At 38.3% G+C, this 18,329-nt stretch overlaps 2 protein-coding genes across 3 annotated transcripts; one reads left to right on the top strand and one right to left on the bottom strand.

The window, feature by feature from the left end:
* Positions 1–3,004: 3,004 nt before the first annotated feature.
* LOC113674241 (E3 ubiquitin-protein ligase TRIM71) lies at positions 3,005–9,042 on the top strand. Its single transcript, XM_027190714.2, has one exon. The coding sequence runs from the start codon at positions 4,093–4,095 to the stop codon at positions 6,448–6,450; it is 2,358 nt and encodes a 785-aa protein (XP_027046515.2). The 5' UTR covers positions 3,005–4,092; the 3' UTR covers positions 6,451–9,042.
* Positions 9,043–10,036: 994 nt separating this feature from the next.
* On the bottom strand, positions 10,037–18,324 carry LOC113674242 (malonyl-CoA-acyl carrier protein transacylase, mitochondrial). Of its 2 annotated transcripts, XM_089200577.1 has the most exons (6): positions 17,929–18,240; positions 17,577–17,685; positions 16,614–16,867; positions 15,104–15,282; positions 14,247–14,335; positions 10,045–11,515 (listed from the first exon to the last, which is right to left on the bottom strand). In XM_089200577.1, the coding sequence occupies exons 1-6, from the start codon at positions 18,238–18,240 to the stop codon at positions 11,337–11,339; spliced, it is 1,122 nt and encodes a 373-aa protein (XP_089056703.1). In that variant the 3' UTR covers positions 10,045–11,336. The 2 variants fall into 2 exon arrangements, with proteins under 2 accessions (XP_027046516.2, XP_089056703.1); XM_027190715.2 differs by lacking the exon at positions 14,247–14,335 and having other exon boundaries at positions 10,037–11,514; positions 17,929–18,324.
* Between the last annotated feature and the right edge of the window lie 5 nt (positions 18,325–18,329).

The following is an 18,329-nucleotide window of genomic DNA, read 5'->3' on the forward strand; positions in this document are numbered from 1 at the left end:
AGAATTCGCCTTAAATTGAAGAAGGATGGCGAGAGATTAGGCAGTTTATTCGTAATTTTCAGTCGTGCATAATTCGCCGCAAACAAGAGAAGGGATCAAAAGAGAATTTGCATGACTAAAACAAAAAACTGACGAAAGCTTCTCACTCAACACGGACAAACGACGGTAACCAAGTACAGAGATCATTGATATTACGTAACTTCGAAAATTTAAAGTCAGTAGAGTAAAGAGTATGCATCTTTCTTGATTTTTTTTCAGCTGAGTTTTGCGCTTCCTTCGCTAAAACTCAATAATGTTATTCTACTTTTAAGCGTGTTTTCAATTGACCATGTTTCCATTTAAAAACCATAACATTCTTCTAGATGATACGAATTCATTATCAGCGCGCGAATATCAAGACAGCTTGCGTTGAATCGACCTTGAGACCGATATTTAACAATCTCGTTTCGCGATGTTTTTTTCTTTGCTTTTTTTTTGTAACTCTATTACTTCAGGATATCCTTTAGACCACTTACTTTAAAAACAAAAGATTGTTCAACTATCTGATGTCTCGAATAGCTTTTGATTAAATAAATCGGGTTCCTGAATTATAAGTTCGCTTCATTTTCGAACACCAACCGTGTCCTCTAAAAAGTTATCCACTCTTCTATGCCACATTCACAGCCTGTTCGCCTCACTGATCTCTTCCATAAACAGTAAGTATTTAAAAAGCGGTAGGGTTAACAAAACAGTGATATAATCAATGAACAGCGAAATTTCTGCAAATGAAATACCTGACCAAAAATAGAAGTCAACTGCCGATAAAACGATCATGGAGGGGAATTCTCAATCGTAGCTAAGCGGAAATAGGCGTGAGTGAACGCAAAACATAAACATGCTCCACTAAACAAAGGGTTACGAAGAATCAGAGACAGTGGTAGGGTCGATGTCAAGACTTATCGCTCTTGTTTTGGTAATAAATCAAAAACAAAAATACGCGCCAGTATTGTAAGGTTCTTATCCGAAAATACACTGACAGGATTGTAAATGATTTATTATCGCAAAATGAATTCAAGAGTGGGCGAAATCTTTCCACTTAATCACAAGGCTTCAAATTCTGATAATTCAGTTTCAATTTGTAGTTGGTTTTTGATGATTAACGAGCCTTTGTTAAAGTTTTATCTGAAATTTGGTAGACTGAATGTAACGTTTTCCTCTCAGAGTCTGTTTCACTGAATCGCACGGAACATCGTGAGCAAACCGTAAAATCTATCCTCTTAACTAAGAAATTGGAATGGCGGAAATCCAAAAGACAAAGTGTCCTTCAGTTATCTTTTTAAATAATTTGCATATGTTATTTTTGGAAGGCAAGAGTTACCAATTACAATTCTTGGAACAATATGCACTGAAAACCTGTTGAATGTCAAGTTTAATTGAAGCTCCAAAGGTCAATAACAATCATATTGCATGCCTGCGTCCTCTCTCCCTCTGTGGTATCAAAGAGATTTCTGGAAATCCTGAAGAGTCATAAGTTTTTTCAATCTAGACAAAAAATATCACCAACTTTGAGATCATGGATACATGCCTGTTGGCATTTTGACTTCACTGTCCAAAATTCAGAAAGGTTTACACAGGTTAACCTAAAACTTCGACGACAGCAAGGAATTGCAAAAAGTCGAATAAGCGGTTGAAGTAATGACCTTTCTTCCACACGTTCATCGACACCCGGTCATTTTCATGCTTATCAACGTTTTCCGTCTCATGTTCGTAGCTAAACGGCTGTAATGCGCGGTTTTGGCCGATATCTCGAGGTTTTAGCATTTAGGCAAGGTGCCTATAAATACATGCTTTATAATGTTTAGTTAATGGTCTTTCTACTCTTAAACTGTTGTTTACCGTAACGACCGATAAGCAAGCGTTTGATCCACAATAATGTTGGCCTTGGCTTGCATTCTATGAGTCAGCTTAGGTATCAATAACCCAAAGCAAATCGGTACATACCACGGGTCTACGATAGAGGGCTTATCATTCATTTGAAGTCATTCATTAATGCAAAGCGGATTTTCGACTTCCAATCATCTAGTTCTATTTGCTTTATCGAAAGTGTGAGTTTTTGGTTAAAAAAACAAAACAAAATAAAACAAAACAAAATAAAACAAAACAAAATAAAACAAAACAAAAAACATCGAATCCTCTTATTTTCGTTCAGTTTGATCTACAAACCTGAACAGTGTGAGCACGTATTACGAACACAGCGACAAGAAAAAAGCTTGCAACATTCCTCGCGGGTGGCGTGTTATGACCTCACAGCACCTAAGCCTGGCAGAGATCATCTTCGGAAATTACGCAGCAAATATTTCTTTAGTTGTCTCTTCTGTAATCGACTGTAAGATATAGAGGTAAGAGCTTAAATATCACTTTCACAAGACTGTAAAACCTCTGGGTGATTCACGGCGATTTGTGTGTGGGATAAATTAAGATTTCCTCCAGCATATGGCTAGGAATCTTCAAGACAGAGTAAAGTAAGTAGTAAATCAAGTAAATCTGCCGTAATAATGACTTCATCTAAACAGCGCTATACGTCATAACTGCAATCATTTAACACACAGATCAGTTCGTTACGTTTACGTTTCCAGCTCACTGATTTAAAATATTCATGTTTTGCCTTTACGGGTAAGTGAAGTGGTCATGCTAGCCTGCGCAATCCTTGGGAGATTTTGAAACATAATAAGCGCAATGATCGACGTGAGTTTTTGAACGTCACGTCCTAGCTTCCGGTGCTCAGTATCTGCTAAATATCCTTATATCCCGAGTTTTAAAGTACACACAACACGCTCAAGCCGGGAACAATGCCATAACGCCGTGATTTGTTGATTGAACGCATTTAATTGGATAAAAAGCTGTAGTTCTCTTCTTGGGTTTTTTAAGTGATTACAGGGATATTTCTGTTTGCTATTAGCATACTATATTTATTTTTTTGTCGAGCTGTGTGGCGTCCATTATCATTAGTAACTAACCTAAATAAAGCGTCCTAACACAAGGGCTCCAAAGTAGCGATCGTTGAATGATGATGATGTTTGATTCAAAAGTGGCCTCTAAAGGTCACAAACGAGAGATTTACATACGATAAAAATGCTCTTTTATGTGCGAACAAGATGATGGCGTCACGTTGACCTTGGATGCTTCAATGAAACATTTAAAATGTCAGAGTAGCGCCTCTTTGTCCTCTGTTTCTGTGCCAGAGGTGTCAAAGTTCTTGCTTAAAATTTGCATAGCTATGGACAGCGTTTGTAGTCATTCGTAAAAAATTATCCATTTCAATCGTCGAATATAACAACAGGAAACCGCAGGATTGCTCAGAGCGGAAGCGATCGTGAAATGGGATCGCTTTCCGCCAAACATTTGAAGATGCAACAGCGCTGTGCATTTGATCTCCTTCCCCTGGCTAATTGGCGAGTGTAATGGAGGTTTGTTTTTGTGTGACATGACATGGTTGACGAATCATGAATGTCAGATCTAATTAATTTCCTCTTTTCAAATTCAACCTTCTGCCCCCACAACGGGTTAAAGCGAAATTTACGAAAAAAAGATTGTTTTGAGAAGGTTCGGGGTGAATAACTACGTGCCAACTCCTACACGCGAAACCAAGTGGATCGCGATACCTGTCACGTACAATCCTGCAGTTTACTAGCTCACTCTTGTCTCTGCCTATTGTTTGATATTACATAAAATTGGATGTAACACGCTTGTGTTCTCGGTAATTTACAGCCGGCAGGCATCGTTAATACGCACCTCTGATTGGTCAGTGTTCATGTTAACTGGGTTTTTGATTGACAGGTACGTAGTGTCAAAATGAAATGGCCATGTGAGTTCTTTTCCCGCCACGCCTTCTCATCAGTTGAAACGAATTGTGATTGGCTCTTTTCAAAACGGAACAAAGCCGCTGGTGACTCAAAGGAAACCGTGTGCATGAAAGTGACGCAGCGAATGAACACACTGTAGTGAACCAGAAAGAGTCGATCACATGTGCTCAAGGAGCGAAAATCATTCCATTGCATAGATCGCCAAGGACACAGTGGTAACTGTGACTTGCGCCCAGTTTATTCAGATTCAATGCGATTATTTTGCGACGGTGAAATGGCCGAGGGCTTGGACAAGTTAGCTGGACAGAGCAAAATACCGTGTCCTCTATGTCATAACGGCTTCGACGATCCAAAAGTTTTGCCGTGTTTACATACTTTCTGTAAGAACTGCCTGACGGAAGCGGTCGAAAATGGTCGGTTAAAATGCCCAACGTGTCGTTTAAACGTTCCTCTGTCTGAGGCCGGAATAGACGGTTTACCTACAAACATCTTCAGTCATAATATTTTGGATGTGCTTGTTCCGAGCCACGGAAGCATCGAAACCAGCAGCTTGATACGAGCTGTGATCCGTGATTGCAGTAATTGTAGTGAAGGATCAATGGTTACGGCGCACTGTAAAGACTGCAGTGAGTATCTATGTGACAGTTGTGTTCGAGCTCATCAGAGAGTTCGGATGACCAAAGATCATAGAATCGTTTCATTTATCGAAGAAGCTGCTATGATGCAGAATAAAACAACCCTTGCCACATCAACGTTAGCGTCTTCGCCAACCATTTCAATTTCGCCCTTGCCGACGATGGCCGATAAAACTCCTTCTGAAGGGTTGGTACGCTGCGGGAAACATGAAACTGAATTTTTACGGCTTTATTGCGAGACATGTTTTACTCCGGTCTGTAGTGGTTGTACTTTCCAAGATCATCGAGGCCATAGTTTCCAGTACCTTCGCGAGGCGGCTGAATCAACCAAAGCGATCGTGGGAAAGTTGATCGCTGATGCCAAAAGCGAGATTTGTAAATTGGAAGAATCGGTGAGTTCATCGCAAGCGATCGCAGAGCAAGTGGAATACAGGGCACAAACTGTCTCCAACGAGATCAGGCAAACTGTACGAAGGCACATGGCTGCATTGGAAGAGCGGGAGAGAGAGCTTTTACGACGCGTGGAGAAAGTGCGCCAAATTAAAGGTAAATCCCTTCATTTACAGATTGATGAACTCAAGGCTAGCTTAGGTAAAGTCTTAAGCGTTTGCAAATCGTCTGAGGGAGCGTTAGAACTGAACTCAGACCCAGAATTGCTCGCAGCCAAGGGTCGTTTATCTAAACACTTAAATGAACTTAGAGCGAAACGTGGCCTATTACAGCCCCACGAAGATGACGCCATATTATTCACACCTCCTGACCAGGCTTTGCAAACAGCCATTAGTTCTCTGGGTATTGTTAGTAGTAGCGCTTTTGCTCCGTATTCTTGTGCGACTGGTGACGGGCTAAGACGAGGTATTCGCGGCAAAGTGGCTATGTTTATAGTGCAAGCTAAAGATCATCAAGGCGAAAACCGCTGTATCGGTGGGGACCCCTTGCGCGTTCAAGTACAAGGCCCTGATGGGATCTTCTATCGAGCAGAGGTTAGCGATCGGCAAAATGGAACTTACACAGTTTCTTATCGTCCTCAAGTGACTGGAGAACATATTGTTTCAGTGACTATACGTGGTCGACACATAAACGATTCTCCGTTCAGAGTTACAGTTATCAAGGGTCGAAATTACGTTGGCATAGGGCCAGTCGTTCGTTTTTTCGGCTCTGAGGGTGAAGCTGATGGTGAACTTTGTCGCCCATGGGGCGTTTGCTGCGATAAAGATGGTAATGTTATTGTTGCTGATCGAAGCAACAACCGTATTCAAGTCTTCGATTGCTACGGGAATTTTCGTCTCAAGTTCGGATCTGCAGGCTCTAGAAATGGACAATTTGATCGGCCCGCAGGGGTAACTTGTGACAGCGATGGACGCATTATCGTTGCTGATAAAGACAACCATCGTATCCAAGTTTTTAACGCCGATGGAACATTCATTCTTAAATTTGGCGAGAAAGGTTGCAAGAATGGCCAGTTTAGCTACCCCTGGGATGTGGCATGCAACAACGAGGGTAACATTCTAGTTTCGGACACGCGTAATCACCGTGTCCAACTCTTCGACAGAGAGGGAAAGTTCCTCGGCAAGTTTGGCTTTGAAGGCATCCACTGGAAAGAGTTTGATTCTCCCCGCGGTGTAGCGTTTAATCATGAAGGCCATATGATCGTCACCGACTTCAACAACCACCGATTACTCGTGATCAGGGTGGACTTCCAACATGCCTGGTTCTTGGGAGTGGAGGGAAGCAAGAACACAGAGTTCCTACGCCCTCAAGGAGTCGCCGTGGACCAAGAGGGAAACATCATCGTTGCTGACTCAAAGAATCATCGAATTCAGATCTTCCAACCCAATGGAAACTTCCTCTGCAAGTTTGGAATACACGGCAATGCCCCTGGTCAGCTTGATCGTCCTTCAGGTATATGTGTAAGCAACGAAGGAGCAATCATTGTTGTAGATTTTGGTAACAATCGCATACAAGTGTTCTAAAACCATTAACAAACGCTGGGCGACGTGTTGTTGCATTTACATGATCGTGTGAAGTAGATTACTATTAGAAACGTTTATGGCGACAAGGTTTTTTTTTTTGCCCGGCTAGCTGTTCTTCAATTGAGCGCTGTGAGATAATGTAAACAAAATGTTTGCATGACTGCAGAAATCAAGGAACTCTCTAACATCGATCGATCGATTGTTTTTTCATTGTCAGGAGATGTTATTTTTAAGCTTTATTTTTGAGTTCTTGCGGTGTTTCAAGCGCTCGAATTGGCCTATGGCTCGGAGAGATTTTCAAAGTAGAGTTGAACAGTTTAAGCCAAACCCACAATAGCTCAGAATTTGCGTTTCACACCATTTTGTGCTGACAACATACACGCCGTCTTTCGTTTCAGTACAAATTCATCATTCACGTAGAGAGCTCGTATACTATTCGGTAAATTTAGAACACAGCTTGCCAGACAGAAATGAAATGCGAAATTTATAGCTTATCTTTTGCAATGTCTTTATTTGATTCCTTTGTCAAAGTGTTGCACGAGTCATGTACGCACCTCGAGTTCGTAACAGCACTTTTAACATGTAAGCTTATAATCTATTTAAATGCTGAGTTTTGTCTGATTATTTAAAGCGTTTGTCTTGGAAGAAATAGTGAGAAGAGTCAACTATTTGTGCAAGGATCTCGTTTTGGCAGCGTACCCTTGAGAAATAGTTAATAATTTAATTTGGACGCCGAGCTCAAACGAGCCGACGTTATGGCCTGAAAAAAAGGAAGGTGTGAATCATCTCAATAGAGGTTCGTTTACTATTCAACTTGCTTTTGCATCGAGAAGCGGAAAAGGTTTCGGAATTTTCATAGCTTTGTTTTTGTTCTAAGCTATGCCATTGTTAACGCCACTTCGGAGAATTCTTTAGGCTAATTCTTGAAATCGATGTGTTATGTCCATATTCCATACGTTAAAAAGAAACCATGTAAGGCGTCTTTTTCTTTTTGTCAAGACATTTTTTAACTTTGGCTTGGAGGATACAGTCACATCCCGTGGGAATCCCAATTTTTTCTTCTGTTTGAAAACTAAATCAAGTCGTATGTACTACAACGTTCCATGGAATATAACGGCTATCCCATGGGAGGATTCGTTCTTTGAATTGAACAAAAACAAGTTATGTTTACAACATCATTTCGGTTGAAAAGTACGTTGTTGCCTTAAGCAACGCGTGATAGTCGCCCGAAAATGTTAACCAAAGTTTATTCGGTTAAACGCGAGAAAGACGCAGTTGTTAGATCATTTTAGAGAATTTGCGCGCGCTGGGAATTAAAATCGAGGTAGATCGTAGAAAACAGTAGTCAGTTTTAAGTGTAGAAGTAGTCATCGCTGTTAAAACAGAACTAGAGAACACCTTCAAACGATTTGATTTTCCCAGCCTAATAAATTTCTAAAGATGTGTTATTTTTTATCAAGAACATGAATATTTTGCGCGCATATATGCAGTAGAGTAATCATTGACTTAAATTATCGACTAAAGATGTCTTATGAATGAGATAGATATTCCTAATGTTAGCTTTATTTTTTTTGTTTAGAAAAAATGAGGAATTGAACATTATGTTCAAGTTACGTCGTCGTATTTCAGTCTGAAGATAGAGAAAAAGCGACAAATCGCGAAAGTTATATTAATTGTGCCTCGAAACGGCATTGCTTATTAGAGTGAAACAAATTCAAGATTGTAGTGAAATCTTTCGAAAATGAAGTGTAATGAATATTTACTGTTTTCATTGGTATATTGTATTGTCGTAGTGTGTCAAGGTAATTCTTAGCTTACTATTCTAAATTTGTTCACGTTTGAATCTTTAATTTGAAGATCGATGGACTTCAAAAAGTTGGTTAGCTGTTTTGTTCTTTTCACTCATTGAACACGCATTGATACTAGTTTAAATGAGGTTAACAAATTTTGATCCAATTTTGTCTTGGATTTACAAGTTTACAATCTGATTAAACAGATCCAGAGTTAGCTTTTTTCTCGATTTTTCAAGAATCAGCAAATGGAGTGATGGCAACAAAGTTGATTACAACGAAATCGCGCCATCAGGAGAAAATTCATTGATGTGCTCGTTATTGAAGTAAAAAATTTCTAGTAAAAAATTCCGAAATTGAGAATGTCCATCCCTATTTTAGAATATTGTAGATCATGCGTTCGAGGTTTTGATTACTAAATTAATTCTTAGAGATTGTTTGAGTGTACTCCTAGCAAATGCTAAGCTTTTCCTTTGCAATTCTTGAAATACAACTTTGTGGCACATTATTTATTGAACTAGCTCGCAAGCTTAATATATTGTTCTGCTGTTATCTTCATAGAATATTTCGTAAATATCAAGGTGTAGAAATCTCTCTTATCAGATTTGAACACTTATTTTGACGGTCTCCTGTACAGTTTATCTTCAAAGTTGTATTTGAGGAATTGCAAGGGTTGTATGTAATAATTTAGTGCCATAATATTACTGTTCAAAACAAGGACAGCTAGATGTTATAATATAATAACCAGGACTGTTTCGTACTAATTTATTGAATTAAATTTAAACAATTTGAATTTATTACATTATTGTGAAGGTTATTGTCTGCCACTTGAAAAAGAGCGTTGCTATTTATAGAGACACTGGCTTACAAGCAAAAAAATGAACTTGCTGTGGCTAAATGACCCACATTGTGCCTAAAGGATGTTTTCTGCTTTGACCAGGAACAGTGTCACACTCCATGCACGGAATGATAGTCCACTGAAGGTGTTTTTCCAGGCTAAAGTCAAAGTTTCCTTAATAATTCTTTGGTATTCAATTATTCTCCTAATGGAAGAGATGTACTATCAGTTATAATGTGCTTTCCTATGACCTTGTTGACCAATTACGAATACCAGAACACAAAACATGCATCTTCTTTCTTTTTTTTGATGAATTTAACCAACCTTGTAGGATGCTTATGGCAGCGTCAAGAAGTTCGAGTGAATTTGCGCAAGGGAAACAGTGATGGTGCAAGAGTTCTCACCTCCCATGACTGTGGTGTCCCATTCCTGGACCTTGTGTTACATGTGGATTTACTTTGTTTTTGGTTCATTTTCTTGCTCCCATGATTTTTTTCTCCAATTTTATTCTTTGCCCTTCCACCACAGAACCCGACACTTCAAAATTTTACCTCAGAGAAGTAACACAGCTAAGATCCAAGTTAGCTACTGGTTACAGTTACTTCACATCACTAACTATCAATTCAGATAGAAGTGGTCAAGGTTCTAACAAGGAACCTTTTAACCTCAGCAGCTAATTTCAAACCAGAATTTGATCGCAAAGAACATTGAGAACAATATTTATATAAAAATGTTCCTCTTGTTTCATTTTGAAATGACTTAACATTAGTAGGTAAGAAGTGAAACTGCGACTTAGACTTGAAAAAACTGCCATCAACCAGGACCCTTAGGCAGCCTTTTCTACGACTGCTGCCACAGTATTCGACAAGACGAACTTTGCTGCTGCTAAGGGATACATACTGAGAGCATTGTCCTACAAAATAAATTTATCTTAAAACATGAAAGAAAGCTAAAACAGTAAGGTCAAACCACAGAGAACTTTTATTGTATTTACTAGGAAGTTTTAAGAGTAAGCCAACTTGACATAATCAGCCAAGATTTCCTGGTCTGTGCAATTAAATTAAATTTAATGTAATTAAAAAAACATCTAGAAACAGAGGAATTTTACAGCTTAATTATTTTATGCCCAGAGCTATTTTTAAACTCAGATAAGACAGAAAAAGAATGTACTTTTACTTCAGTCTATTCTCCCATAATTACATTTGTTTGATGGAACCCTCTGAGTATGTGTCTTACACTGTGATATGTCAGTTACATCACTAGGTTCAGCATCAAGACATTTATGTCTAGATGCTTGTACAGAAACTTTAAGTTCAGTCTGCACACCAAGGTTTTAAAGACATTGTTCGTCACCTGCACTGGTGATTAAAAGATAAAATGAATTGGTAAGGTTAACAAGCCTAGGGATAAATCTTACACAATCGCTGTGTAACCTGTTTTCATGCTTAAATTACAAACCAAATGGGTCACATTTCAGCCAAAGCTCTCATTGCAAATTATATGGAATAGGAAGTTTTAATAATTTTTTCTTTGACCCACACTCCATTGTTTGTTTGTTGTATTTTATATCAGGTATGTTCCCTTGATCTGTATTTAGTGTATCAAGAACTTTGTACAGGGACATATGTTCCAAATTCAAGATAGCTAAAGTTTCTTCTTGGAGCTAATTTTTGCAATTTCAATGCAAGAAGCTGAACATTTGCAAGGAAACAATGTAACTCACTCAGATTTTCTATTAAATACACTGATAATTTGGAGATGGATATTTTGCAAAGTGCAAACATACAGAGTAAGAATTGAAACTTGATTTGTATACAGAGTTATTTTGTTTCACTAGATGCGGTGAATTTTTCCTGCAGTCTATTTTGCTGCTGTTGCAGTTTTCCCTTAGTTTGAATTTATTGAGGACCATCTGCAAAATCCCCCGAAAATTAACCATGCAAAATTTTCATGCAACACTTAAAGCCATGTTTGAATGTTGCACTTTAAATAAAATTTCTGTCACCATTAGAAATATCTGAAACGTTTGCCATCGTTATTTAGTCTTTTAATCCTTGGTAGTTTCAACCAATATTTGAAGGAGGGATGCCCGTAGTGTCTTTTATCCAGTTAAGTACAAACTCGGGTAGAGGTTCTATTCTTGTTATGTCACAAAGGGATCCAAGTGCAATGTTTTCACTGTCAAGATCATTCAAGGCCAGACTTGCACAATAAATTTCCTGAATTTCAAAACATCCTTTTGTCACTTGTGTTATGGTTTATGTCTCCAGGTTGGTAAAATTATCCAACAGTGTTCTGTCAATACGAGAAATCATAGCCTTTAACTGTTTTCCTGGGCCTACTTCAAAGATTTTTTCTGGGTTTGTCCTTTGTTTGATAATATTTTGGATTGTTTTCATCCAGTGAACTGGCTCCACGAGTTGCTGTACAAGTAAACTGCAAAATAACAAAGAGAGCAATATGAGGCATTCCACCCTGAAAACAGAAAGCTATTTTCTTTCAAGAGTAACATCAAAGATTTACTTTAAATTCAGGGTTTAGTCATCAAGCATTTTGTTAGTAAGCTGGTTCCCCGGAAGTTGACACAAGAAATGCAGAATGCAGGGGGTGAGCAGTTATAGTAATGGAAAGGATTTACTGAGTTGTTGGTGACAGCTGAGGAACTAAAACTTCCCATGCAGGACAGAAGCAGATGGAGTCAATGTAAAGCAATGGTATGAGCAAGACTCAGTTTGATTGAAATCAAGAAAAGCTTATCATCATTCACCTACTGGTGGTAATGTTTTACTATTAATAACTATATTAAAAGAGTACAAAGTGGATGAATTTGTATTTTGCTTTCTATAGGATGACATTAACTTTGTTGCTCAATAATTCATAATTAAGATTGCAAGTTATCCACCCTTCTGTTCTATAGGTCACACCATATAAAAGTTATTTTTAATTTGTAACTCACTCCTGATCCTAGATTGCTTGTTAACTTAGTATGTAATGATAAAATATTCACAAAGAAAATTTAAGAGACAAACAAAACAGTTCCCCATGGATCTCTTCAAGCTGTGAAACCACAAGCACAGTATTGGGATTAAATACATGTAGGTACTGGTGGAAACCAGAGATATTGTCTTTCTAAGTTCCATAAGAAATGTGAATTACATATTACAGAGAAAACTTGATATTACCTCAGAAAAAGGAGCAGAACTTACAGGAAGGTAAACGTATATCACATTTGAAATAAGTGGCAGGTATTTGACCCTTCCCAATAGATTGAGGTTCAATTGCTTTCACAATGTCATGCTTGATGCATGTAAAAACACAATCAAACCACTTCTGAGAAATGCAAATTTGAAAGCCAAGCCTGATAAGGGAACAATGGTAGTTGATTGTGGTATAGTTCTGCTATTTATAAAATACTTACTACTGCCAACAATTGTATGAGTAAACAGAACTTATTTGCATCATTGTAGGTGAGTGAAGGTAATTTAAGGAGCAACAGCACTACCTGATAAAACTTCACATAAAAGCCATTGAATCTAACTAATGTCAGGCTTTGTTCATCTACTTTTGAAATCACCTTATATTACGAACAACTTGCTTCTGTCAGATCTAGACAGAAGCACTCAAAATAGGAGCAAAGACCTTTCTGGAATGCCATTGCCAATTGCTTTTAACTTAATTTGAATAGAAATGTAAAATTGGACCAAGTCCAGATGAACTGATTGTGGTTGACAAATCTTTGAAACTTAATATGCTAGTGTAATTTCAAAAATATCACACACACACACATAAAACCAAATTTAAAAAAAAGAGCTGAAAGACAAGATCTCCATCATGTAAATCCCATACCCCATGCATGAAATGTATTCTATTATTTGGTGCATAAGTTCTGCTCATAGTTATAGTGTGACAAGCTTATTAAAAGTTATGCTCTGAATATTTTCCCTAAGGTTTGCCTGATAAAATTGATTAACATTATACACTAAATTAGTTCTTATTCTTTATGAAAAAATGTGGATGTTCTTAATGCTTTTAGCACTACAGCCTCTTATTTAATAACAGACTTGCTTTCATTCATAACAGTTCCTTAAAAGGGTGCAAATATTTGTCATGTGTTAAGCAGCCATTGCAGAATGGAAGAGTAAAACAGCTTGATTTATGACACAAACTGTAGGATTCTTCCAAACAGTTAGGAAATAAGCAGGAAAAAAATAGTTCTTATGAGTTAAATTCAGTTTGCAAAACATGTTTCAACTTTACCACCTTCAGTTGCAAAGGATCATGTTACAATTTGAATTGAAACTTTACAAATACGTTATTGAATTATGAGTTATAAGATTATGCAATTCACAGTTGTAAACTATTCACTGAAGAATGAAATTTAACTTGTCATAGTTAAGGAAACATTTCACCCTAAGGCTAGTTCCTTGATTGGAGTGCAGTGAACCTCATTCAAACACAAAAAGGATTAGAGATGGTGAAGGCTTTGACTCTGTTCAGCATTCCTACCATTAATAACAGCATGAGATGCTAGTGAATGGTTGATTAAACCAAGTTACATTTTTCAAGCAGCTTCAGGCTGAAAAAGTTAACTGCATCCAATTATTTCTACACCCACTTGTGAAAAGGCCTAATTTCTGCCACCCTCTTAAGCCTAATCTTAAAGAAATTTCCCAGCGTCTCTCAAATCCTGAATAGTGACTTAGTTATTGAGTATATTGGGTAGAGATAAGCTGAGTTGCTGATAGTGGTTTAACCACAACATAAGCATGCACATTCTCCATGTTGTTCTTTACACATTTCCTAAAGTGCGAACAAGGAGAATTTGTGTGACTATCGCAAGCTTCTTAAGTTTGCAATCATTTCTCTTATTCTCACGATCTAAATGTTTGATTCACCAGTAACACCATAAGAAGGAATTAGATCAAAGTCACTCTTTGGTTTAACCAGCAACCAAATAATTTTGGACAAGCAGTAAATCTGTAAGACATTGATGTAATTTTAACAGCGACGCCACCCTTGACCTAAACTCTTGTAAATAACTGGTTATTCCCAGACTTACTATCATTGACTTAGAAATAATTTTCACAACCAAAAGGTCATTGAAAGATCTGCACACTGAAGACATAAAATCATGGCCCCCTGCGATATAGTACTTGATTTTACTAATCCTGCAATTTTTGGAACTTTTTGTCTTTGTTCTGTTTTGGCTAAGGGTGACATCTCACAACAATCAATGCTCTGGGAGCTGTAATCTAAGCTATAATTTAGTGGTATCTACAATTATGTGCCAGGCAAATGAAAAATTTTAACGTGCTATTTTTCACTTGAGACACTTGTCAGCATTTTCAGTTACCACCTCCACACCTGTTGGTGTCATTTATAACTCACCCCCGGAAATCCCTTTAAAATGATATATTATGCATCGTCTAATGGTTCATCGTTCTCATTTTAGAAATTTAGCATTTCCCTCGGGCAGTAAAGGGTTGAGGCTTAATGATAATGAACCCAGTAAATACCCCTTGTAACTAGCCTAACAAGCCTAATAAATGACTTAACAGAAAGACTGCAAAATCTCATAACAATTTCTGTGGCAAGAAATGATTACATCCATGAAAACCAATACCCACTGACAGTTACTCCCACTTGATGCTGATGATACTGGTAGCTTCTTCCTCTTAGCATAATCAGCTTCTCCTGAAAATTTACCAGTACCTGGGTAGGGTTTCAATAACTCTCTCCATTAAGTTAAGGAGCCGTAAGGCAAAACCCAAAGAGAACCTGCTTGCAAGCTAAACAGATGGCAATAAGAGGTCATTTAGGTGACAGTACACTGCTGATAAGCAGTTTTAATGAATCCTGCCATGTACGCCCCTTGGATGGATAGCGGTAAAATGTGAGAACAACTTGTCCCAGAACAGAACACAGAACAGAACACAGAAATTCCAGTCAAGCTTCAAAAGATTTATTGTACTTAACTGAGATCTGATTTCCATTAATGATATCAATTGTTGTTATTTAAGTATACCTTTTTATCTGCTCCACATCAGTAAAGGGTCCACAGCTTGTTCCCGAATACACTGTGCATCTGGGCATTTGAAAAGTGATAGAATCCAACACATGCCTTAGAGGTTCCTGGGCAGGCTTCATCAGTATGGTATGAAATGCACCACTAACAGGAATGAGCTGAGCTCTTTTGATGCCATGCTAAGAGATGAAAATAAAGTTAATTTTCATTTAGAACTAGATTAAGGCAAAAGTTATGTAACAATCATAGCGGAGCCTGCGTAACCCCATAATTATACAAAATAGTAGTAACCCATCAAGCCAAAAAAATTTGGATGTATGACCGTACGACCGTACAAACCTACAAGGTGCTACTTTTAACATGTGTGGTCAACTGTTTCACAGGCATGCCAATGCCATGGATTTGTACAGTTGTCCAGTGGTCAGTGCACTGGGCTCTGAATCAGACAACCCTGGTTCTAGTCCTGGCCAGGGCAAGGTCAGGGCGTGAAATTGTGCCTAATACAGGCGCCAATGCGACTAAATTTTTCACTTTGGCGACCAAATCCTGAAAATTAGTCACCAAATTAACACCTAGAATGCTTCATCATAACATTATCTGGAGATATAGTGAATTAAAAAGATTTGCAAAGATAAATCCGCAGTAAACTTCCTCGTTAAGTTTGTTTCCAAAACACAGCACATGCATCTCAGTCAATAACGAGACACCATCTTGGATTTAGGTGAACTTGAGAGTAGAATATCATCAGTCCTAGTGTCCACTTTGTAGCATGAAAGATCTTTTTCCTAACTTAATTTTAGAGGGTCTATCTAGCACGCTGACAGCATTAAAAAAAAAAGTTTTGTTTGTCTTCAAAAATGGCAACCAACTTTTTTGAATTGGCTACCACTTTGAAAATTTAGGAGCCAAGTGGCTATCAGAAAAAAAAAATTAATTTCACACCCTGAAGGTGTTGTGCCCTTGAGACATGCGGGGAAAAAAAGGGAAGCTCTGCTTTTAGGCTTGGCTAAATCTATATGTTACAGAGACAGGAACATCTAATAATTCCCTCAGATTGAAAATTGACTTTGCAACTTTTTTTATGGTTAGCATGCTGGATTTCAAGAGCAGAGGTCAGGATTCAAGCCCTCACAGGGCATTGTGTTTTAGTCTTGGGCAAGACATTTATTATCATATTCTGGCTGCACCCATGGGGCAAGAGGTAGCAAATCCTGTGCTATGATTGGCTACTCAAGTGGGCAAGATGGACCCATCCTGCTCGCTTTGTTAATGGAAAAAACAGTGTGGAGCTGACTTTTCTAGTCAGTAAAGGCCTATTGTATTTATACAATAAACAAAATAATATGTAGTTGATATTAGAAATCAAATTTCTCTTCTCATTTTCAAACAATATCCTACTCATTGCACTGCACTGCACTGCACTGCACTGCACTGCACTGCACTCACTTGTAAGATATTGAGTTGAACACTTGAAGACACACACTCATTTATCATTCTCTATTTATCACACCTTAGCCTTTCCAAATTCCAGAATATACTTCACAGATGACTTGTCACCTCCTATTACCCAGCCACCAGGGAAAAGATAATTTGCCACACAAGCCACTGGTTCCTCTGTGCCACTTCTGTGAGACCACTCTTTTGCATGATCACAAAGAAGATGAATATCCAGGTTTGCTGGTGCCAAAATGGACACCAAACCACTGGGGTGTTTATCAGAAGCTTCCTGCATGGCTTGAGCACGCACTTGGACTACTTTTAGGCCTAAAGAGTTTAAAAAATGTAAATTATTTTGAAAGGATTTCATTAACTTTTTCCATAAGGGGCTGCTGATAGTAACCCAAAACTCAAACTTGAGAACAACTTGCAGGCTAAACAAAGGGTGTTACAAGGTCTATCAGGCAGCAGTAGACTGTTGGTAACATGGTCAGTTTGGCAGTCCCCAAACGGGGAAGAGGAAGAGAGAACTCATAAGTGGGAGTAAATCATCTTGATAAAACCACAAATCAACCCAATCTACATGTACAAATAAAGAAATAGGTAGAGCTATGAATCAGATCCTAAGGTTTATAGAAAACTAACAGATGTAAACACTTGCTTGCAAAAACAAGACAAGACCCTATGCCTTTATGGGCCACAAATACATGATAACTGTCATTAGTTGTAGGTAGTGAATGATGGATGTTATCCAAGCTTTCCTGAAAGAAAAGGAGTATCATAAAAGAAATAATTGAATGATGTGAAAAATGAGAAAAATGAATCACTAATTATGTATCTTTGCCAACATTTCCCATGAAGCCATTTGGTCTAATTGTTCATGGATCATGCTTTTTAGGTATCAAAGTTTTGGCAATAAAGTGGATCTTCCTTCATACTTCATCAGCCAGAGCCTGAAGTTACAGAAAATCTGGGTAAGCTTCCAGTGACTGGCTTGTTAAAAGACTGAAACAAATGTTTACTCATAAATACCTACCATCTTCAAAGGAAAGTGCTCCAGAGAATATCAAGGCAGATACCTCACCAACACTAAATCCAGCAGTGACCACGTTAGAATTAGGTTCATCTGATCCATTAAGGCAAACCTGTAAAAATTCAGAGCAATTAATTTTGCTTGATAAAGGGTGACAAGTCATAACAGTCTTGAGCTTACACATTGACTTTAGATCAAACTCCATTTGACCATGGTCCCGTAGCCCCAGTAACTTTTCAAGCTAAATGTCATATTTCTGGATCTACTACTACTTCTTTCAAATATCAACCCGTCCTGTTTCTTCTCTTTCGCTACTAACAGTGAAATCTTTTGGCGGGAGATGTTAAATTTATACCTTTGCGCCTGTGACCTTCGCATGCTGTAAAGCAGCTAGAGAAGCCACCACAATTGCAGGCTGGCAGTGCACTGTCTTATTCAAGTCTTCCTCAGGACCGTGCAAACATATGTTCAATAAGTCATACCCCAAACTTTTCTCAGCAACCTCAAAAAGCTGCGACGCCGTACTCTCTGTTACCAAGCGCTGGCACATTCCGACATATTGAGCTCCTTGCCCGGGAAAGAGAATACACGATGAAGAAATAAATCTACGACGTCCATGGAATCTCATGAAAAATATTCGCAAATGACACAATGCGCTAGCGATCATAGTATGGCTCAAGTGAGCACAAATGTTGCTGTAAAGTTATGCTCTGTTACAGGCTCACTCAATCCGCCATATTCTTCCTGAGCCGGCGA

The sequence above is a fragment of the Pocillopora damicornis genome, chromosome 3, assembly GCF_964200805.1.
Source record: "Pocillopora damicornis chromosome 3, jaPocDami1.2, whole genome shotgun sequence".
Classification (NCBI taxonomy): Eukaryota; Metazoa; Cnidaria; class Anthozoa; order Scleractinia; family Pocilloporidae; genus Pocillopora; species Pocillopora damicornis.